This window comes from Medicago sativa, chromosome 3 (assembly GCF_051527215.1).
Source record: "Medicago sativa cultivar Bolivia chromosome 3, Bolivia_mono, whole genome shotgun sequence".
NCBI classification, from domain to species: domain Eukaryota; kingdom Viridiplantae; phylum Streptophyta; class Magnoliopsida; order Fabales; family Fabaceae; genus Medicago; species Medicago sativa.
The window spans coordinates 101302423-101326674 of NC_140751.1; the positions used below are offsets into that span (position 1 = coordinate 101302423).

At 32.7% G+C, this 24252-nt stretch overlaps 2 protein-coding genes and 1 long non-coding RNA gene across 4 annotated transcripts; all 3 read right to left on the bottom strand.

Moving 5' to 3' along the window:
- Positions 1-892: 892 nt before the first annotated feature.
- LOC146942989 (uncharacterized) lies at positions 893-7805 on the bottom strand. 2 transcript variants are annotated; one of them, XM_085757084.1, is made up of 8 exons: positions 7684-7805; positions 6643-6883; positions 6431-6502; positions 5791-6297; positions 4964-5699; positions 4685-4890; positions 4191-4543; positions 3945-4070 (listed from the first exon to the last, which is right to left on the bottom strand). In XM_085757084.1, exons 2-4 carry the CDS (start codon positions 6853-6855, stop codon positions 6022-6024), a joined length of 561 nt encoding a protein of 186 aa, XP_085613210.1. In that variant the 5' UTR covers positions 6856-6883; positions 7684-7805; the 3' UTR covers positions 3945-4070; positions 4191-4543; positions 4685-4890; positions 4964-5699; positions 5791-6021. The 2 variants fall into 2 exon arrangements, 1 of the variants encoding a protein (XP_085613210.1); XR_015032923.1 differs by lacking the exons at positions 4685-4890; positions 4964-5699; positions 5791-6297; ... (1 more) ...; positions 6643-6883; positions 7684-7805 and adding exons at positions 893-973; positions 1311-1409 and having other exon boundaries at positions 3906-4070; positions 4191-4607.
- Positions 7806-8169: 364 nt separating this feature from the next.
- Positions 8170-9559, bottom strand: LOC146942990 (uncharacterized). The gene is made up of 3 exons (XR_015032925.1): positions 9299-9559; positions 8495-8575; positions 8170-8384 (listed from the first exon to the last, which is right to left on the bottom strand). It is a non-coding gene; the product is annotated as an uncharacterized LOC146942990 (long non-coding RNA).
- Positions 9560-16762: 7203 nt separating this feature from the next.
- Positions 16763-22384, bottom strand: LOC146942991 (uncharacterized). Its single transcript, XM_085750075.1, has 3 exons — positions 21553-22384; positions 20983-21455; positions 16763-20923 (listed from the first exon to the last, which is right to left on the bottom strand). The coding sequence occupies exons 1-3, from the start codon at positions 22382-22384 to the stop codon at positions 16763-16765; spliced, it is 5466 nt and encodes a 1821-aa protein (XP_085606201.1).
- Positions 22385-24252: the final 1868 nt, after the last annotated feature.

The window sequence follows — 24252 nt, forward strand, 5'->3', positions numbered from 1 at the left end:
TCATATATGAATGAACATATGAAGTTCTGGGCGTGTCATATGCTTTTCATATGAATTTCTGGGCAATAACCAAAGTATGGACTTTTCTTCATACTTCAGAAAGTTCAGTTGCCAGATCTGCCTTGGAACTTGGTGCAGGAGGATATAGTGGGATTCTGCATCTTCATACACAGGCTTTGAGAGATTGTGTGGTCCTTGTTCTGTACCAACTCTCATACGTGTCTATCTCTGATTGAGCAAGACAGATTTGCTTTGCTTTGGCTTTTGCTTTTCACCTACTGTACTGTTCATAAAGTAAGCCTGTGCTGAGCTGAACATTCTGATCATCAGAATGTTCCATTTGTTTCACCTAGGATGATTTGTAAGACTACCATTTGATGTAATCAAATCCTAATAGTGAAACACAATGAAGAGCAGTAAATATAACATCTAGGATGATATTCCCTTGTGGAATATTCCTAGGACTTTAATGTTCATAGTCTTAAATGAACATAAAGTATCCTTTTTGACATAATCCTTGTATATGCCTTTATTGCTTGATTGATTCATGCAGAAGTACTTCTCTTGACATTTATTTATGTCACATGTGTCTTGCATGACCTTGATCCATGTTCTTGAGATTCTGGGCTTGTATAGAAGCAACCTTCTGATCTCATGTGCGAACATTCTGATCTCTGAGCAACATTCTGATCTAACTTTCTGATCTCAGTGTTAGATCTTGAATTCAAATGTCCTTTGATCTCTTGATTCTTGGTATGATTTAAACCTTGTTCCTGTCTTAGTAAAACACTCAAGAGCACAAGTTAAATACCAAGGAAATAATCAAAGTCCATTAATTCTTTAATCATATTGGTTTATTATCTTTAAAATTAATTAGGGATTTTGCCTCAACAATACATCATTTTACATTTTGTAAATTAACAACCCGTGCCTTGCAAATTTTAATTTGTCTAGTCTATTTTCAACAATCCACCTGCATTTGATAGAAAACAGTTATATATCTAGCTTGGTAAAATACATGGTTCTTTTGCAGAATTTTTAGCCAAAGTCCATGACATTATATTGATGACACATTTTTGGATTAACTTTCTACAAAAAAATATAGGCTTTGTATTACCAGGTTTATTTTGGAACTAAAAGCTATTTTAAAATTGAAACTAATAAAAGAACTTTAAAAATAAAGCTAAAGTTGTTCGGTAATTTTGGTTATGGTTTGCATTACAAAGACGATAGTAATTTTTCTTTATTATTTTCCAGCAAGACATATGTAGTTTGTGAATTTTAAAAAGAATAAAAAGAAAACTATTTACCTTTCAAGTTGTTTCAATTCTTGATTGTGTATTGATTGGCAGAGATTGAAATCTCTTACTGCTAACTTCAGAATTTCTTTTCTTGCAAGATTGCAACATCTGTTTCATAAAAACATTAAAAAAATTGACCACAAAAAAGAGGAATGAAAATAATTGCACACTTGTATGATGTTTTCAAAGTCCTTGTTTCGTTTGCATTGCAATGCTCCAATGATCTATTATAATGTGCAAGAACATTGCAGTATTCAGGATAGATTGTAATATTGTCTACACTGATGCTAAAATCCGCAATATAAACATGTCATTGACGCCTATGGCCATATGGTGGCACTATGGCGGACATCCCTTTACAAATTGTCTATGGCTGTTGAAAAAAAAAAAAAAACCACACGCTGTAACACCTCGTTTTCCCAACATAAAAATTTCATTTAAAATCAGAGTATTTTAATCACAACGGAATGTCACATACTTCATTTAAATCGTAAAATGGATAATAATAATTATCCTTCAAATTCAACATCATGAAAAATCTTAAACTATTGCAGCGGAAAATAGTTCAACATTTAAAAGTCTTGGCACGCAGGCCTTATTGAAAAATCTCATAAAATTAGTTCATAAAAGAGACACGTAAGGAATAGAAGTAAAAGCAAGCCCCCATCCCGTTACGTATCAGAGCACCTAGACACCAACTGGGAGTCCACTCATGAACGCCTCTAATCTTTATTACCTGCACATTACCCACGGTCGAGGCAACATATACGCAGAAGGGGTGAGATTTCATAATCAATACATTAAGCATATAATCCAATAAAATGCATTTAACAACTTAAACATTAATAGCATATCAACAATTACCAATTAGCATAATTTTCATTATATAACAAATACAATCATCAAATATCGTTACTAATTTTCATCACAAATCATAATCAACTTAATACTCAACTTGACGACACGACTCATCTTTGACCATGCAACTCTATCAACTCAAACAACAACTTGACAACACAACTCATCTAGACCATGCAACTCTATCAACTCAACAACAACTTGACAACTTAAACATCATGAAACTTCTTAATATGCAAATGCATGTGGTACCAATCAACAACAAATGAGCATAATAGGCTCTTCAACGTGTGAGCACAAAGGCTGCCGGGCCTAAAGCCCCCAACTTTAATGAGCACAAAGGCTGCCGGGCCTAAAGCCCCCAACTTTAATGAGCACAAGGCTGCCGGGCCTAAAGCCCCCAACTTTAATGAGTATGCAATGAACTCCAACTTCCAGCAACTTAGACGACATCATGAACGACTCATACGACTCATAATCATGGACAACTTCTTAATTTCTTGCAACATAGACCGACTCATGCAATCTCAAGACATTAAAGGTCAGCAGCAATGAACAGCAACAGATTTACAACATATAACAGTGTTGGAATATCTCAACATCATTTAAGGAATGGATTACATCAACTTAAATATCATAAAAACATCATAACATTATTCATGCAACATTACTAATCATTTCAGTCATATAAACAGACTTCTGTAACATCTGGAAACATTCTAAATCACCCTCATTCTTACTTCTAAGGTCAGCTCAAGACTATACGTGCGAAAGGATCGCATCGGGACAATTTTGGGCAACTAACAGCCTAACTCGCAGTTGCGAGTAACTTCACTCGCAATGGCGAGCAAAGTGTGCATTCTGGGTTCCTACGTATTTACTCGCAGTGGCGAGTTATTCTGCTCGCAGTTGCGAGCTTACAGGTCACTCGCAGTTGCGAGTTGCATTGCTCGCAGTTGCGAGTTCTGGGTTCTAGCTCGCAGATGCGAGTGTTCCTGCTCGCAGGTGCGAGCGATGAATGTCAGTACGGCCAGAAACCTAAAAATTCCAACTTTTCACTTAATCTCCTAATTCTCACCTCAATTTAACATCTAATTATCATCTTATGGTATAACTAAGTTCTGTACACTAATTTAGCATCAACCTAACATCTTTTCATGATTCAATCATCAAATTCGGTCTTAAACCTAATTCCCAATTCTCACCAAAACTTAACCTAATCATGCTAAATTCATCCTATAGGATCATACCCTTAATAGTAATGAAAATTAGTCTCACCCTTACCTGATAATAGCAGAATCGCAGCTCTCCTTGGTTCTTCTCTCTTTCTGACTTTTTCTCCAAAAACGTACGTACTACTTTTCTTAACTTATGTCTGTCTATTTATCTCTCCTAATTACTCTTATCACTACTAATTGCTCATCTCACCACACAGCCCAATTTTTAATATTTTTATTTTATTTGTCAAATCTTATTTTATTTAATAATAAAATAAGTCATAACAACCTAGCAACTTCACCACAACAAAATACTCCACATTATGCAGTTATAAATCATATAACCCACTCAACTTCATGAATCATAAAATTCACACATATCAATCATGAAAATCACGTAAATCATATATATAAATATATTTTTAAATAATCGAATAATTAAGACGGGCGTTACACACGCCATGGCCGCGATTTACACCTACTGATTGTATATATGTTATTATTATGAAAGATTGAGACAATAAACTACCTCGTTATCAACATAAATCTGAAGTTTATCAGCGTATAATTGGTAAGGGGAAGAATCTTGCTCCAAAAAATGTCTTGTCCAAGAACTTTGTTTAACCAAAATTGATTCATCAGGATGTATAATGACTTGTGAAGCCTTATATAGCTCTAAAACAGCACTAACATCCTGAAGAATATATTTAGAGAAGTTAGAAACACTAAAACCTCAAAATAAGCTCAACTGTATAAATGTTTAGAGTAAAACTTATCAACTCAACAATATAGCAGACAACTTAAGCATTATTACCTATTATATATTTAGAGAAGTTAGAACCACCAAAAGTATCCTATATGAGCTGTACATAATCCAAAGAGTATCAAAATTATTGTTTCACCTGTAAAATGTAGAAATGAGGAAATTAGTTGCACTGCAGAAGGTAAGGAAAACATAGAAAAGATCTTCCCCAACCAAAATTAAATAAACCTTTGAAGAATACCATATATAATGAAAGACAATCTATGATAAGATTTTGTTTCAAAGTAAATTTTAAATCACACCAAAGAGAGGAGTGAATCAACCAAATTTTAACTCACATGATTTCTCGACGATGGCTCCTAAAGCAGAACATAGTTAGTATTTATTGTAATCGACCAAATTTTCTGAAATATAAGTTTTTATCATAAAGTAATCACAACCAATTGATCCAAAATTACAATGGATAGTTCTTCATAAGTAATAATATTAGTTCAAGTAAAAAGAATTACTGCATCAATTAAAAAGAAGTAATAAAAATTACATACAACTTGATCGTAAGTTGCTGTTGCTTGTACTTTATCAGATATTGTTGGAAGTTGCTCAAGATATTTAACTCCCAAGTCTTCTAACACCAAGACACTTAATCCCTCTGATTGATCTTGTTTCCCTGCTTTATTATTTACACCTTTGGATAACATCGTTCTTTGTTCACAGTGTCTCTCCTTGAGTGCAAGTTCATGTGAAAACCCCTCTGCAATCATATTGAATCTCTTGCAAAGATCCTTTGACCCTTTGAACAGAAAAATTGAGCACAACATTACTACCTCTCATTGAAAATGCAGCTTGATCGTAAGCCAAAGCAGCATCCTCAACACTATCAAATGTTCCAAGCCAAACCCTTCTTCCTCTTCTTGTTGTGTCTCTGATCTCTGTTGCATATTTTCCCCTAGGTCTTTTTCTCACACCTATATATGAAGACTTTTGATTCATCTAATTATTATTCTGCAACACTTCCTTTGCTTCAGATGATGATGACTTCAACATCAATTGTTTTGGCTCATTTTCGGTAATTGTTGTCTGCGAACTCGATGAGAAATCAATCATATCAAAGGAAAGAAAACCACACAAACAATATTGCATATTTAGCAATGTAATCAAACAGCTAACCATCTGAATTTTTGACAATGAAGCAAGAAACAATAATCGGATCAAGTACTTCAAATTATAAAGTAATAAAACAACAATTGGATCAAGTACTTCAAATTATAAAGTCAAATATTCTTATTTACACTCACAAAACTCATTTTTATTGTCAAATAATTATTATGAAACATAAAAGTCGTTGTGCAAGTATCTTGGATTTAGCTTTGCAGATAAATAAAGTAAATTGTTGAAAGAAAGCTTACAAATACTTTATTATGCTATGTACGTCGGAAGCTGATCATATGGTGATTAATCGGCTTGCAGCAATTCAGAATCAATTATCATACCTGATTCATTTTATTCCTTACTCCAGTTTTGAACTCCATCAAGGCTCTTGTATCAGTGTTCACATTTCTCCTGATATGTAATCATCATATGCAGAAAAATTAGAGAGGTAACCTAAGCAGGTTGCAATAGAACTGAAGCATCAATGAAGATGAAGTCTTACACTATTTGCAAAGCTTGCATAGCCTCTTCACTTAGGCTTGGAGCATTTGTGTCATTAAGAATCCTTACAGATTCCACTGAATCTGAAGAAGTTAAAATCTCTGGTGTATGCAGCAAGAAGTGTGAGGTCTAAATCTTTCAAGGATGTGCAGCCTTATGAGGGAATGCTCCTACACGTGATGAATCCTTCTAATTTCTCGAAAAAGATTGCAATTATTCAAATAAAATTTCCTCAAAGAATTTCTGCTATGTATGCAGGTAGAAATTGTAATTTATGAAAGAGGTCCAACTCTTTCACCTTGGCCAACAAAGAAACACATATTTCAAGTAAATCATCTGACATATTGTGACTGAAATCAAGTCTAAAAATTATTTGTCCTTCGGAGATTTCTACTTGCAGTGAATATGAATGAATCCTTACTTGCTTCGTTGCAGGAAAATCTTTTTTCTCAATAGCCTCCAAATCTTTGATGTCTTTGTATTTTACTTGGAGTCTTTCTCCATTTTTCTGCACAAGATTAAGCTCCCTCATTAAGCACTCTAAATGTCACCATGAGACTAAGACAGGTAGAATCTACTCATACAAGAACTTGTAACAAAAACTATTAATGTCACAATTGACTTAACACCAAAAACTTTACCTTAAATATTTCTTTACTATTAGTACCTATGGTTTCCTTTGTCGCTTCTACATCAGGCATACACATTGTGTTCTTCAATATTAAAAAAAAAAACAGAATTAGCTAAAATTTTCAATTGCCAATGCAGATATAGAGTTATCATAAACACATACATGCTTCCCTATATAATTCTTCTTAAGTTATAGTATTTTGACATTTTTAGCTGTAATTACCTTGCTAGCAATGAGTTTCTGTAAGGTTTCAGTTCCATTCTCTTTCATATATCTCTCTGCATGCAGTAAAAAGTTATCTTTCTCAGCAAAACAATCTCTCCAGTAGCTATTTAACCTCCATGTGACTATTTGTGGTTTCATGGAGCGAATAAGGTAGTTATAAACATAAGAAGTTCGTCCAAAATCCGGTATGATGAGCCATAAGATGATCATTAGCTTAATGTACGGCCAGAGCTGAAACCTGATGTCAGACATGGTAATGAAGTAGTTAAAAACTACCTTAATATTGGTTTTAAAATAACACAAAAAAGGTGCAATTTGCACATATCTTTTCTTATGGGGAAAAAGACATCCCAGAAGGAATTTCATGCCCTAATAATCTCAATTAAAAATTTGGCACATTAAAAGTGCATTGATTAATCTCAAGTTCAAATCAGGTACTCATTCTTGGTGAAAAAATGAACTTGGTCATTCTTAATTTCTTAATACATATTTGAATTGCCGATGAATTTGGGAGAATCCAGGTACGTCATTGTAATTTTGGCAAAAGCTAAACTATCACGATTCAACAAAACCAGGTGTCCGTGATTTCACCAAATTCACGGTGTCCGTGGTAATACCAAGGTTCTTTCCATATTTGAGGGAAGACAAAAAAACTACCATAGAAGAAGGTTCATAAAAGCATATTCAAAGAGGTAAATTAAGGAAAGAAGTATCCAATTTTTGCACAAGAGTTGGTCTCTATTGCTTGTATGGAAGCACACCTGTCCAAAAAAGGGTAGTCACAAACTACTATGTTGTATTAGGTGTTTTCAAGGTGTTTTTCTTTTCACTCAATGTATCCATAAAAGCATATCAGTGGTGAGTGAATGAAGAATACATTTTAGAATAAATAAAACAGAAGTAAAGTGAGGGCTATGGACACATATCATAGTGTTCGAAATATTTAGATGGCAAATATATGTAGATTAAATCAAAACAGTATCAAATACACAACTTGAGAAAATAACAACAGCTAAAAAAGGATAATAAGAATGTTACCTCCATCTCAAGGTGCCCTCTAGAATCCTTAGCGGACAGGGAAATATGGTTTCTTACTTTGCTCACAATGAGATCCACATTCTTCAGGGTCTCACATTTTCTCTCAAAGCATTGTTTTATCCTAAGAAATAGAGTGTCGTCTTTCATAAGCACTTGAAGATCATTAAGGAATCCAATGAGCTCTAGAGATTTGTTCTCTAAGCTGCCATTCTTTCCAGCTAACTCATCCATGTATGAATTTAACTTAAAAACTGAGCGAAGATATCTCCTGTTTGGCAATTTTATTTGCATCTTCCAGGGTAGAAATATCATCTTGCGCCTTCAACAATGCATCTTCCAGTGATTTTATAGTTTCAGAGGAACCTACCAACTTGCTAGCATTATTTGCTGCTTCATCTTGCAGCTTCTTCAATCCATCTTCCAATTCAGTCTTAGACAACTTGATCAGCATTATTTTTTTGGGTCAATAAATTTACCTTACTTTCAACCTGAGATAGTTCAAATACTAGATCCTTTATGGTACTGCTGGCCTCTGATAGTTCTCTTGTCTGCCTGTCTGCTGCATCTCTAATTCTCTCTAACTCTGTCTCTGCAGCAACTCTAGATACTTGAGCCTGCTCTTTCTCCTCGGAAAGAACAGAAATATCTTTTTTCCAATATCTCAGAGGAAGTCTGCTGCAGTTCAACTTTCACTGTTGAGGCTGCACAATAGAAATGTAAAATTTTCAACCAAGTAGCAAAGAGAACAGTCAGAATCAAATCACAATTCAAAATCAGTAGTGATAGAGATTCATAACAACGAATTTAATACCATATGATGTTCTTTGAATTTATCAACAATTATTTGAGGATCCACTCTTGTCTGTGTATAAGCATCAATCTTGTTCAGCTCCTACAAAAAAAAAACATTTTCATTAACAAAAAATGAATCTCTCTACTTCTTTTCAAATAATGCATCATTATCTTGTCTGTGTCTGTGTCTGCAGAGTTAGTAGTTAGTTTAGTTAGCTCTACTTCTTTTCAAATGCATCATTATCTGCCAATACTTGCGAAGCTAATGGATAAATTTTCATCTACTTTAGATTGAAGACTATGGTGAATACATACAAATGAAAGTAAACCAAGGTATGAAATTCTACACATTTTTTATTATTATTAATAACCCTTGAGATTACAAAGTCAGCTTTGGAACCCAATTTCACACAAGCCATTTAGGAGAAAACTTGACTCAAATTTCAGTCTTGTATCCAACAGTGTACCTTCTTTCAATTTCAATTCCCCAAAAGACTCAACCTTTAGAAAAAATTCCAGAAACCGACAAAAAAAAACCCAAATCCACAATCAAATTCAATTCAACAAAACCACTTTCAAAACCCTAGAACCACTCCATTCAATTCAATTCTAAAACACAAACAAAAACGACCCACGTGCAAAAACCACCTCAAAATAAAAATAAAACCCTAAAAAACACAAATTTTCCTATCAATGTATCTAATCAACAGCATAAAATTTTAAAATAACCATCGATTAAAAAAAATCCAGGAAAAACAACTACAAAACCGAAACAAAATAACTGAGATCATCATCCAGAAAGATTCAAGGAGCGTGAATATACCTGAGATTAGGAGGTTGTTGATCTGGAAAGGCAGAAGAAGAAGCGGAAGAAGAAGATAGAGGATCCATAGAAGACATCTCAAGAACAGCACGATTGTTAGCCAAAACGGGACAATATTTACTGCCGACCGGAGAACGAAAACAAAAACAACATGCATGGCTTTAGATTGGAAATTACCTTCGTCATCTGGCCGTCTCTCTCTTACTCTTCCTCATCGGCGCCGCCGTGTTCCGCAGTCGTGACGGAGAAGAATGGATTCTCGGGAGAGATTGACTGAGATTGATTTTCTGGTCAATGAGAGATGGCGGTTGCCGGTTGTTGTCGCCGTTCCGATGGGTGGTCATCGGAGAGAGTTGCAGAGAAAAAGGAGAGAAACCATGAGATAAGGAGAGAAACGATGGGATAAGGAGAGAAGTTTTGGACTGATTTTTTTTCATACCACTCCATATATATAGGGGAAAAGCATGAATTACTAATTTACCAAAATACCCCCACAAGGGTAAAATGGTAAAAAAACAGACAATGATTTTTCTATTTAGTTTAGTAGATTATGAGATTAGACATTTTACCATATGGTTATCAAGCTCTATTATTTGTGTTTGACCACGTTGGTTGGATGTTTTTGTCTGGTAGGTGTGGAGTTGGGAATTTGGACTCCATTCATCACCAGAAGAATCTCACATTTGCACATTTGTGGTTTAATTAAAATCAAACAATTAAACAAAAAAAGGTGATTTGAATTTTATATTTTAAGACATCGAACTTGAACACAAACTATGCAATTTTGATTGATCAGACACTGATATTCCAAATGCATGGAGTCCCAATAAAGAGGAGACATCACAACAACAAAAAATGTAGATTTTAATTTTTATAATTTAAGATATTGAACTCGAACATAAACTATCAAATCTTGATTGAACTGTCATCAATATCTCAAATGCGGGAATCCCAACTACACCTATGAAGTGTGACAAAGCTGAAGAGGGTGGACAATTTTATGCTTTACTCTATCAATTAATTTTGACGAATTTCGATCACAAAATCGAAATAGAAATAGATAAAAATGTCAGATAGTTTTGTAGAATACATATTATCATTTTATAAATGATAACAATTTTGATGTATTATTTGTGTAATTGTTATTTATTTTCTTGGGTCAAAGTGTAAGATATTTTATAGTGTCAACTAGTCATATTCTAAAAAAAATAGTTGGTCAAGCTTGGTACCTCGTCTAACTATGAGCTCGTGCGTCACGATTCTCCACTTACGGAGCTCTTGCCCCTCCTTCAGTCTGATGTTGTTGGAACTTTTTATTTGAGACTTTAGTTCTCTTTTTCTTTTTGTTTTTTTTTCCCGGTTGTTTCCTTGTTCTTTAGCGTTTGTAACAGAACAAAAAAAAAACTAATTATATTCTAACATTTCGATTGAATGAGAGATTAAAAAATATTTACATGGTTAGTACATATAAATTGAATGTTTGGTAATTTTGGAGATGAACATGTTAGACACTAAACGCTAAAATTACGGTAATTGGATTTTATCAACGAGGTTTGTCTAGCAGGACTAGTCTTATACAACGTGCTAAAGCCCTCCAAGTTTAATGTACGACAATTTATTTTTTTAGGGGTAATGTATGACAATTTTTTGAATATAAGAACAATCAAAGGAAAATAAGATCAATTTCTGGCTGATTCTCTCCACATACGAGACTATCAACAGCAGAGTATAATCTTAGCTTATAGTTATAACACATTTTTCTCAACACACCTGCTTTTTTGTTGATTGAAATTCAATAGATGTCACTAAACCACGTAGGATGCACATAAGCATCTCCAATGTTGTTCTATGATCTGTTCTTGAGGACATAAGAACTTGTTTTTATGTTCTATCCCATTGGAGTGAAATAACATGGAAGCCATGTTGTAGAACCGTTCTCCCTGGAGAATTTGGTAGAACTCTGTTTTCTGCAATTCTTGTCAGAGAAAGAGGAAAACATGAGCGGGGGGGGGGGGGGGGGGGGGGGGGGGGCTTAAGAACAAATATTGTATTTTTGCATTGGAGTAAAACTACATGGTTGTTCTTGAATCCTTATGTGACAATGATGGACCCACCAAAACAAATCTTATTCTAGCATTGTAGATGCTCTAAATTTAATTGCATCTATATCATTTTTCACCAATTAATCTTCTATTGATTGAAACACAACATATATTTTACTAAATCGGGGGGGGGGGGGGGGGGGGGGGGGCTTAAGAACAAATATTGTATTTTTGCATTGGAGTAAAACTACATGGTTGTTCTTGAATCCTTATGTGACAATGATGGACCCACCAAAACAAATCTTATTCTAGCATTGTAGATGCTCTAAATTTAATTGTATCTATATCATTTTTCACCAATTAATCTTCTATTGATTGAAACACAACATATATTTTACTAAATCATTTAGTATGCACGTAAATTTAGCTAGATGTATGCGTGGTGACGTTTAGGATGCACGGTAACCCTATAATGAATTAATGATAGATTGAGGTATGTAATAATAGACAACTATTTTTATAACAACTAGCGAAAAATCCTGCACTAACGTTTGATAATTATGAACGGTGTTTTTTTATGATATTTTGATGTTGATTAAAACTAAAAATATAAATGTTTGTTACTTTCAAATTATAACAAACTAAACTAACTATTTATTAAAAAAAAACAAACTAAATTAACCATGATTATCCATTTCAATGACACAAACAATATAACAAAAAAAAAATTCTAAATTCTTATTTTTTTTAATGACACCAAGAACAATCTTAATTATAGAAAAAGTTGTTTAAATGTATAATTAACCATGATTATCCATTTCAATGACACAAACAATATAAAAAAAAAATTCTAAATTCTTATTTTTTTTAATGACACCAAGAACAATCTTAATTATAGAAAAAGTTGTTTAAATGTATAATTGAGATAATGAAAAAGTATAGATATACTCATTTAACTTGTTGCACTTTTATTTTAATATTTAAATTTACTCTTATCCAGTGGCGGAGCCACGTATTGGTCAGCTGGTGCAGCTGCATCCCCTAGAAGTTTTAAATTTATACCAATATTACTTCTTTTTTTATTCATTTTGAACCTCCTCAAATTATAACTTTGCACCAGCCGGTAATCCTGTCACTTCACACACAGCAAGTCTTCCGAGCAATATATAAATGTAGGCTAAAATATGGTTTTGATCCCTGCAAAATAGGTCAGTTTTGTTTTTAGTCCCTGTCAAATTTTTTTATAGCTTTTGGTCCCTGCAAAAATAGGTCAGTTTTGGTTTTAGTCCCTGCAAATTTTTTTTATAGCTTTTGGTCCTTGCAAAAATAGGCCAGTTTTGGTTTTAGTCCCTGCAAATTTTTTTTTTATAGTTTTTGGTCCCTGCAAAAATATGTCAGTTTTGCTTTTAGTCCCTGCATATCTTTTATAATTTTTTTTATAAATTAAAAAATTCTGGAAAATTGAAAAATTAATAAAATTCTGGAAAAATTAAAAATTAATAAAAAATTGAAAAAAAATTAAAAAATTCTGGAAAATCGAAAAATTAATAAAAAAAATTAAAAATTCTGGAAAAATTAAAAATTAATAAAAAAATTGAAAAAAATATTAAAAAATTCTGGAAAAATGAAAAATCAATAAAAAAATTGAAAAAAATATTAAAAAATTCTGGAAAATTGAAAAATTAATAAAAATGAAAAAAATTAAAAAAATCTGGAAAAATTAATAAAAATAAAAAATGATTAAAAAAAATAAAATAATCTAATAAAATGAAAAATAATGAAAAAATTCTAGAAAATAAAAAATATTCTGATTAGTATATATGTCAAAATTTCGAAATTCTGAAAAAAATGTATTTTTCGAAATTTTGATTAGTATATATGTCGAGCTTAGGTTTTTTCAGTGTATTTTTTCCCTTATTCTCGGTTTATAAATACCCAAAAGTTCCCGCTTTATAAATACACAAATATTCCCGGAAAAAATACTAATGAAAATTTCGAAATTTCGAAAAATACATAAAAAACCTAAGCTCGGTTTATAAATACACATATTTTTTCCCTTATTCTCGGTTTATAAATACACAAAAATTCCCGGAAATTTTTTGAGAAATACTAATGAAAATTTCAAAAAATTTTCATCAAAATTTCATTTTTCCAGAATTTCATTTTTATTTTCGAAAATTTAAAATTTCATTAAAATTTATTTTCCAGAATTTTTATTTTCCAGAATTTTAATAGAAAATTTTCAAAATTTTATTTTTTCCAGAATTTTTTAATCTTTTTTATTTTTTCCAAAATTTTTTCATTTTTATTAATTTTTCAATTTTCCAGAATTTTTTAATATTTTTTATTATTTTTTCTGATTTTTCATTTTTCCAGAATTTTTTAATATTTTTTATTAATTTTTAATTTTTCCAGAATTTTTTAATTTTTAATTAATTTTTAGATTTTCCAGAATTTTTTAATATTTTTTTCAATTTTTTATTAATTTTAAATTTTTCCAGAATTTTTTTATTAATTTTTGAATTTTCCAGATTTTTTTAATTTTTTTTTAAAAAAATATTATAAAAGATTTGCAGGGACTAAAAGCAAAACTGACATATTTTTGCAAGGACCAAAAACTATAAAAATAATTTGCAGGGACTAAAACCAAAACTGGTTTATTTTTGCAGGGACCAAAAGCTATAAAAAAATTTTGCAGGGACTAAAACCAAAACTGGTCTATTTTTGCAGGGACCAAAAGCTATAAAAAAATTTTGCAGGGACTAAAACCAAAACTGACCTATTTTGCAGGGACCAAAACCATATTTTAGCCATAAATGTATTAGAAAACTGCTTCGTTGCACTTGCCCCTGAGCATCAAACTTGGTTTAATGAACATACACAAAACAACATAGCCAATTGGGCTAATAATAATAGGCCAATATATATGTTACTCTTAATACTTAAAAAAAAAAAACAATGGATAGCACTCAGGTGACATTGGGGTGCTAATGTCATACTCCCTCCGTTCCTATATATATAAGCACCCTTTTATATAGGGACGGAAGGAGTATGTGACATTGACCAACCACAGTGTCAAAATATCTTTTTTCTCTCTTTTACAAGGAGTTTTTTGTTCTTTTATACACTTGTGATATTGTGGTTGACCAATGTCAATCAAGTGCTACCCAAAAACTATGGTACACTCAAAAATTTAATTTGTATCAATATATTCGATTTTTAAATTAATAGTTGAATGAGTTATATTTTGAAAAATTTAATTTATGAATAAACTGTAGTTGTATCTTTATCTTCATACATAATAATAATAATAATAATAATAATAATAATAATAATAATGAAAAAAAACCAATGATGATAATAAATGTTTTTAAAAAAATTGCACCTCCTAATCCGAGGTCTAGCTACGCCACTGCTCTTATATATTTGTTACATATGCTATTTATAGTGAAAGTTAAGGGTAATTTTGGAAAGAGAAAAAGTCAGTTCAAAAAAACCAAAACATGTCATTTTCTTTATATACAATATAGATTTATGGAATAACAAAAAATATACAATGAAATGTGTATATTAGCACGAAAACTAAAACAATAAAGAGAAATATAAAAAACACGTGACAAATATGAAAGATATAATTGTCACAAATTTCATTTCTCTGATAGATTGACATTGTATTTCTTTTAGTCTCGCTAAGAATATTAACCCGCGCTATTTAAGACACTAGCTAGCCGGCATAACTACTATTCTTAAAAAAATAAAAATAATACTGGCCACTAGGCATGTATTTGGATACACTCATTAAACAAAAATAAAAATCAACAAAATTAAACAAAAATAATTTAGTCACTTCAATTGATATTATTTAGTTATATTCTCTTTTATTTCTTTAGCTTTGTCTATGTGTTAAAATATTTTTATTTGGATTTGTGTCCAAGTAAGGATTCATCTCTAGTAATATGTTAGCGCCCGAATTAGAAAGATGCCCATAATACTAGTTGAAACGGAGAAGATGCCCATGATAAGAGGGGGAACAATGAAGATTGAAATATACTTCATTTGTTTTAAAATGAATGTCGTTTAAAGTTTTTAAACACATATAAAAAAATACTCTTTATGGTCTCGTATAAAAATAATTTTTCCTTTTCAGATTCATCCAATAATTGATAAATCAGTTGTTCGATGAATCTGAAATAGAACACTTAATCCAGTCACATTTATACGAAAATATTTCTTTTTCAGATTTATTGAATGACTCATGTATCTAGACCATATTATAGTTTCAATACACAAGTCATTCGATGAACCTTAAAAACAATGTTTGATTATGAATGTGACCAAAAGGAATATTTGCTTATATATGAAAGTGGGGGAAGTACAATGATTAAAAGAAAAAAATAGTCATTTTATTAAATCATCCACAACAACTATTAGTGTCGTTTTCTACTATCATAAGTGCACCTAGTAATTTGTATTTAGGGACTATATTTTTTTCTTCCAAAGGGGACTTATAATCAGGATGAATGAACTTGTTCAAAAATTTTGAGATGGATGGAGTAATATTCTGTGAAATATTAATGAATGCCCCAAAAACACTCTTTAAATACCATAATTGATAAGTATTCATGAAAATATGTGTATTCAACCTTCAATGTATACCATAAAGATCGAAGTATTTAACTTTTTTAAATAGACTTAAATGCAATTTTGATCCTCTTATTTTTAAAATTGTTAACTTTTGATACCCCTATTTTTAAAACCAACTTTCTCATTCCCCTAGTTAGAAGTCAACAAAAAAAAAAATTTGGTCCCCCTCTTTTTTAGATGATGTGGCAAGCTCATTAATGACGTAGATCCTATGTGACACATCTTTTGACATATCATTTCCCTTTCATTATAATTTAAATATAATCATAAAATTAAATAACAAATTAATATTAAAATAAAAAAATTGGGGAATAAAATTAGAATCAGAGTATATATTTTTTTCGAAACTCCATATGGTTTCATAATTCACTACCTTGTCAAAAATATTAGAATATATAATGGTCACGGTTACGAGTTTAGGGTAATTCATAGAATTGACATTCTACCATCTGAGTGTAGGCTGTAGTAGATTAATAATTGAAATTATTAGGGTTTATATTCTTTCGAAACTCCATGGTTGCATAATTCACTACCTTGAGAAAAAATATTAGAAAATATAATGTTCACGGATATGAGTTTAGGGCAATCCGTAGAATTGACATTCTACCATTTGAGCATACGGATATGAGTTTAGGGCAATCCGTAGAATTGACATTCTACCTTTTTTTTTTTTTTGTAAGTAAAAGTAATGCAAAGAGCATTACCGAATATATATAAAAAGAAAAGGAGCAACGTACAAAAAGACAAAAGGGGGAACTAGGTCAAGACCCTTTCAAAATTAAGAAAACCTAAAACTAGGCATACCCAGTCGGTTTCTACCATAATCATGCCTAATACAGTCAGGGAGGGAGGGGAACCAAACAAATGAAGACAATGCTAGTCCAACATTAGCCATGCTGTCTGCACAAGAGTTCCCCTCTCTGTATATGTGAGTTACCAAAAAATTCATATTTCTAACATGTTCTAAACAATTCAACCATTTGTTTCTTAAGCTCCAAGGCACCATATTCAGATTTTTAAAAGCTAAAACAGCCAGCTGTGAGTCAGTTTCAAGCCAGATATTTCTCCAATTATTATCAACAGCAATATTAATGGCCGTGATAACTCCCAAGAGTTCAGCGTTGAAGGCTGAGTTGGTGTTCAAGTTTTGCGCAAAAGCACCAATAAAAATACTATTGTGATCTCTAAAGACCCCTCCACATGAAGCTTTGGAAGGGTTCTTTATCAAGGCACCATCTGTATTTACCTTAATCCAAGGAGGGATGGGAGGAATCCACATGACTTCCTTGATCAAAGGGGCTCTGGGGGGGTGGATGTTGATCTTGAAAACTTTCAAAAAAACAAATTCATCCATGTTGACAAATGAGGTGAGTTTTGTTCTATTACCTGTAAGAGAGACCGCAGCTATGATGTTGTTGATTGCAGATTTCCAGTGAATTTTTTTGTCATTAAATCTTGCTTGATTCCTAATGAACCAAATTGTGGAGAGAATGTTGATGATGACAGCCTTGACCACCACTTTGCATTGAGGTGTCCATCTCTTATCACACAGTTTCCATATATCATCAGCAGTAGTAAGTTGCAGATTGGTGTTAAGCAAAGAAGCAAGCCAAGTCCATATCTTCATAGCTAAGGAGCATTGGAAGAAAAGATGAAAAGTGGATTCAGGAGCAGTGTTACAAGAGCTGCACATTGAAGCAATGCTACACCCTCTTCCCATCATATTCTCATCTGTGGGTAATTTATTGTGCATGAGCCTCCAAGCAAGAAGAGATTTGGAAGGTGGAATGTCAGCTGACCAGACCTTCTTTGCCCATTGAAAATGTTGTGAAATAGGAGATTTATGAAGATAGGCTTCTTTAAAAGATAGGTCTCCAGATATACTAGCTTTCCAGATTCTTTTGTCTTCGGCATCAACCTTTGGAATAGTTATTTGCAAGACAAGCTGATTGATGTTTGGAAATAAATGACTGACTGGCTCAGGAATCTTCCAATGATTTTCTGCAATGAAATCACACACTTTGGCTTCAAGATTAGCTGAAATGGAGTCTGGTATATTAAATAATTCTGAGAGAACATTTCCACTCCAATTGTCCCTCCAGAAATCAATTTTTTGGCCATTACCAATGTTCCAGCAAGAGTTGAGTAAAACTTCATCATGTTCTGCTTTTATACTGCTCCAAATTGAGGAATAAATATGGTACCTTATAATTTTATTTCCTCTAATAACTCTAGCTCTTAAAATACGAGCCCAAGGCTCATCAGAATTGTGAAGCTCCCAGCAAAGCTTAAGATTAGAGGCACAATTTAAAGCAGTGAGTGATCTGATCCCCAGGCCACCCTCCTCATAAGGTTTACAAACTTTGTGCCAAGCAACAGTAACCATTTTCCTCTTATCAATATCACCGGACCAGATAAAATTCCTAACACATTTTTCTATATCCTTTAATAAAGAAACAGGCCAGGAGTACACTGAGATGCTATGAATCAACATGCCTTGTATGACTGACTTTACTAGTTGCACTCTACCAGCAATAGAAAGAAGAGAGGCTTTCCATGATGAAAGCTTGAGTTTAATCTTATCAGCAATAGGTTGTAGATAGGATGACTTAGGTTTGCCTCTGAAGATAGGAACACCTAAATAATTGAAGGGAAATGACCCCACAGAGAACCCTAATTGACTGACAATAGTTTCTAATCTGGCTGAAGATAAGGAACTAGTGTAAAGAGAGGATTTGACAGGGTTAACACATTGACCTGAGCAGTTGGCATACTCTATAAAGAGACTTTTCAAGTTAAGAATACCAGACATTTTAGCACTACAGAAAATCATTATATCATCTGCATAAAGAGTATGTGAGGGAATTTTTTGGTTTCTAGCACCAGTGATCAAATCAAGCTTCCCATCAGAGACCAACTTAGAAATACTTCTACTAAGCACATCTTCTGCAAGACAAAAAAGAAGAGGAGACAAGGGGTCCCCTTGTCTGACACCTCTCTTACATTTAAAGAAACCATTTTGTTTGCCATTGACTGAAATAGATAACATAGCTGACTCTAAAATTTCTTTTATCCATCCACAAAAAGTTGAATTGAACCCAAAAGTATGTAAAACTTTAAGTAAAAATGGCCATTCAAGAGTATCAAAGGCTTTAGAGATATCTATCTTGAAAGCAATATTACCTCCATAAGATTTTTTCTGTAACAAGTTAACTGCTTCTGAGGTTAGATAAATGCAATCTTTGATGTTTCTTCCCTTGATAAAGCCCCTCTGCTCTTTTGAAGTGATATGTGGCATGATAGTAGCAAGCCTATCTGCAAGAACCTTAGAAATTATCTTGAACTTGAAGTTGGCCAAAGCAATTGGCCTGAATTGATTGACTGAATCTGCATTGTTGTCTTTGGGAATAAGGACAATAGTGTTTGAGTTGAAATTGTTCAGCAGCTTCCCATGAGTGAAGAAATCTTGAACAGCCTTGATTACATCATTTTTAACAATCCTCCAGTATGTATGGTAAAAAATGGCTCCAAAGCCATCTGGACCAGGTGCTCCATCTTTGTTGAGAGCATATACTGCATCATGAATCTCAGTGTCTGATGGTATCAAAGTAAGCAAGTTGTTTGTCTGGTCATTGATCAAATTTGGAATGCAATCCTCCACCATAGTGCTATCCTGCAAAACAGAAGAAACACTAAAAAGATTTTGAAAATGGTTAGTAAAAATAGAAGAAATTTGCTCTTGATTAGTGATAATATTGTCACCATCTCTAAGGGATGTAATGAGTTTGGTTTTATTTTTTATTTTGGTGATTCTATGGAAAAAGCTGGTGTTCCTATCTCCTTCTAAATGCCATCTAACTTTGGATTTTTCTTGCCAAAAAATTTCCTCAATATCTAAAGCTCTTTGAAGATTAATCTGCGCATTCTTTTGTTGGTCCAGAAGGATATCTGAATGGCCATTTAGATCAATGTCATCTTGAATGATCTGGAGTTTCTCTTCTGCCTCTTTCACCATGAAATGAACATTACCAAATGTTTGTTTATTCCAAGTTTTGAGCTTGGACTTTAACAGTTTGAGTTTCTGAGACAAAACAAACATAGGGCTACCATAAAATTGACTACTCCAAACATCTTCAATAATCTTGATGCAGTCTTCATGAGTAGTCCACATCTTCATAAATTTAAATTGAGAAACAAAAGAGATTGGACTGATTTGAAATTCTAAAAGAAGAGGATTGTGATCTGACTTATACCTGAGAAGAGTAGATACATTGATGGAAGAACATAAGTCCAGCCACATATGATTGCATATGGCTCTATCCAACCTTCTTTCAGTGTGCCTTCTTCCCCTCCTCCCATTGGACCAGGTGTATTTAGCACCTCTAGTGGGAAGGTGAATGAGATTATTTGTGTCTGACCAAAACAAAAATTCTTCCATAGGGACTTTAGCAGGAGAGAAAGAACCTCTGTGCTCATGAGCACCTATGATGGAGTTGAAGTCACCAAAACAGCACCATGGTAATGGATGTTGAGCATAGAGTGCCTGAAGATCATGCCATAATTCCCTTCTTTTGGTATGTGAAGTAGAAGCGTAAACTGCTGAAACACCAACTGTTTTGTTGTTTTCAGTTAAAGTAAAACTGACATGTTGATCAGTAGTAGAGATAATATTAGGAGTTAAAGAGGATGAGCAGATGCACCATATATTTGGATTTAAGTGTTGCCTATTATTCATAGCAAAAATTTTCAAACCAAGCCGATGCAGCCAGTTTTGAGGAAAGCGATTGAAGTCCATCCATGGTTCAGCAATCAAGACAAAATCAGGTTTATGTTTGATAACTAACCTTTTTAATGCTAACCTTGTTGGGGAGTTAGCAATGCCCCTTACGTTCCAATAGAGACCCTTCATCTGAAGGGTTTGATATGACCAGTCTTGGACCTGGTTGTATGGGTATTTGAGGAACCTACTTTCAGATTTTTCTTTTTTCTATAAGTCACCTGTTGAAAGCCAGCTGCCTCAATATTGACATCATCTTCTTTCTGCAGGGCAGCATCAATGATTAGCTCAGCTTCTCTCCTTCTTGCTTCTAATTCTGCTAAATTCTTTTGGTTGATCTGCTTTTGTTCAAGATCAGCTAGATTGGCCCATGAATCTTGCAAGAATCTCATGTCCTTTTGTATTCTGTGTGGTATGTCCTGTTGTGAATCATTGGTGGAGGACTCATTATCCTCCTCATTCAATTGTGTTGCATCTACGAACTCTGAGGCTTGAGAATCAGTATCATCATTGTTACCAAATTCAGCATTTGTCTCAAAAACATTGCTTCCATTAGTTTCATTGTTCAGCTGCATCACATCAATCAGCTGCGCCTCCTTTTCAACTTCATCAGTATTTTCTTTTTCCACATTTTCAACTAATTTCACCTCATTTTCCTTTTCAAAATTCACTACTTCTATGTTATCATTTTCAACTATATTTTTTTTCACCCAGGCATTTTCCTTAACAGGTTCTTTGCCTTCCCTCCTATTCCTTCCTTCATTATTTTCTTTGTTTTTTTTCTTTTTTACCTTCCTCTCTTCCATTCAACTTCCTGCAATTTCTATCATCATGGCCTATAACATTACAGTTGGTGCAAAAGTCCGGTATCTTTTCATATTCAAAATCAACGAAAAAAGCGTACCCTGTTCTTTCAACTAACACCCTATAAATCAATTCAACAGAGAGATCAATATCAACTAGAACCCTAGCGAAATGACCAAACGTGCGTTCAAACATAGGCTTGCTAGTGATTGAGTCAGTACAAATAGGGCTCCCTACGCTACTAGCAATAGCAAACAGAATTTTAGGTCTCCAATATTCCTGACCTAAACCATGAATTCGTAACCATACCTGGGCTGAAGTGTTTTTTTGCGCGCTAGGCTTAAAATCATGAGTCCAGGCAAAAAGCTTGAGCAGTCCAGGGTTGAGATTCCAGGATCCAATGGTTCTCACACTTCTAGCATCCTCCAACGATGAGAAAGAGAACTCATAGTACCCTTTCCCTATTGATGTCACACCCCATCGATCTAGTGTTTTCCACAATGGACGGAGCTTCTCTCTCAGGGCCGCAGCTGTCAGAGGGGTTGCACCCTTCGGCCAAACAACCCTGGCATGTAAATTATGCTTGCAGGTCTCCAATCCTTTGAAGTATTCCTCATCAGGGATTGAAATTGCTGTTTTGTTTCCTTTTAGGCTAGGTTTTGGTAGTTGACTTAAAGGTATATCACAAACTGTGTTAAGAGCTTGGGCGAAGGTTTTTTGAGTGGTTTGTCGAGGGATTGAGGGTTGTTTTTGAGCGATTGTTGGTGGTTCAGAGTCTAGGAGGCAAGGCCAGTTGAGAACAAACGGCTTTTTTGTCATGGTAGTGGTTTAGGGTAAGGCGGTGGTGGATTAAGAAAGGTTGGTAGAGATGATGAACAGTGTATTTCTAATCGCCAGAGCAAATTTCATATTTCCTTTTCAATCAATTAATTCAGTAAGTCTGATCAATGTATAACTAGGAACCTACATTCTACCATTTGAGCATAGGTTGTAGTAGATTGTATTCTCTAGCAAGTGCTATATCATGTTGTGTGGTGTCTGATTAATGGTTTATACCATGTTTTTCTCTTCAATTTGAGAATAAAAGGGTTTCTAATTTTATTCCTCAATTCTTTTTTTAAATTTTAATATTAATTTGTTATTTAATTTTATAATTATATTTAAATTTTAATAAAGTGAAAATGATGTGTCAAAAGATGTGTCACATAAACAATATCACATAAGATCCACGTCACTAATGAGCTTGCCACATCATCAAAAGAGGACCAAATTTTTTTTTTTGACTTTCTAACTAGAGGGTGAAAAAGTTGATTATGAAAATAGAGGTATCAAAAGTTAACAATTTTGAAAATAGGCGGATCAAAATTGCATTTAAGCCTTTTAAATGATATAACAATTGTTTATTTTTGAATGTTTAAAGAGTGACTCATGGTATCCGTTAACAAGACCATTATATTTAAATGCAACATTGTTTTTTTTTTTTACAATTGAAGGTAAATTAATTTTTTTGGGTGGTGTACGGTAAATTAATGTTTATAAATAACACATAGAGTTAATGAGTAAATTTCAATAGCTTACTAAAAAACTGAAATGAAGAAGGTAAATTAATGCTCATAAGTCATGCCACATCATCAAAAGAGGACCAATTTTTTTTTTTTGACTTTCTAACTAGAGGGTGAAAAAGTTGATTTTGAAAATAGAGGTATCAAAAGTTAACAATTTTGAAAATAGGCGGATCAAAATTGCATTTAAGCCTTTTAAATGATATAACAATTGTTTATTTTTGAATGTTTAAAGAGTGACTCATGGTATCCGTTAACAAGACCATTATATTTAAATGCAACATTGTTTTTTTTTTTTTTTTTACAATTGAAGGTAAATTATTTTTTTTGGGTGGTGTACGGTAAATTAATGTTTATAAATAACACATAGAGTTAATGAGTAAATTTCAATAGCTTACTAAAAAACTGAAATGAAGAAGGTAAATTAATGCTCATAAGTCATAATCAACGCCCAGAACTAATGAATAAGGTAAATTAACATTCAAAATTGAAATGGAAGAACACCCAGAATTAATGAATAAATTTTACTGAATTAATGTCCAGAATCAGTGCCCCAAATTAATGTGCAGAATTAAAGTCAAGAATAATAATTTTATAAAACAATATAAAAAAGGCAAAAATGAAGAAAATGTAAACTCCCTTAAAAAAACTAGAAATCAGAACTAATCTACAAATGTGAGTTGACAACAACTAAGGCTTCTTTGCTTAAAAAAAGAAAAAACAACTAAGGTTTCTAACCAACCTTAAAAAACGAGGTCTCAAATTCGATTTTCTTGAGTGTCAATTTAAGAGCTAATTTAGTATATTGAAAAAAATCATCCTTAAAAAAAACTAAAGTTTCTAACCATGTATAAATCTAACTTAAACATTGAAAGTATACAATTTTATTGTTTCAAAAATAGTATAATTTTTGTTCATTTTCCCACTTTTTCTGAGGAGGAGAATTTTTTTTTTAGGAGTTCATTTTTCCAATTTAGAATTTCATTTTATTCATGTAAAAATTAATTACAAGGTTATTATGGATAACAAATATCATTTTATTTATTTTTAAAACATTAACTTTAAGTTTGTCAAGAAAAATTAATTGTTCATCTTGTCAATTAAAACAACTTTTAAGTAAAAATT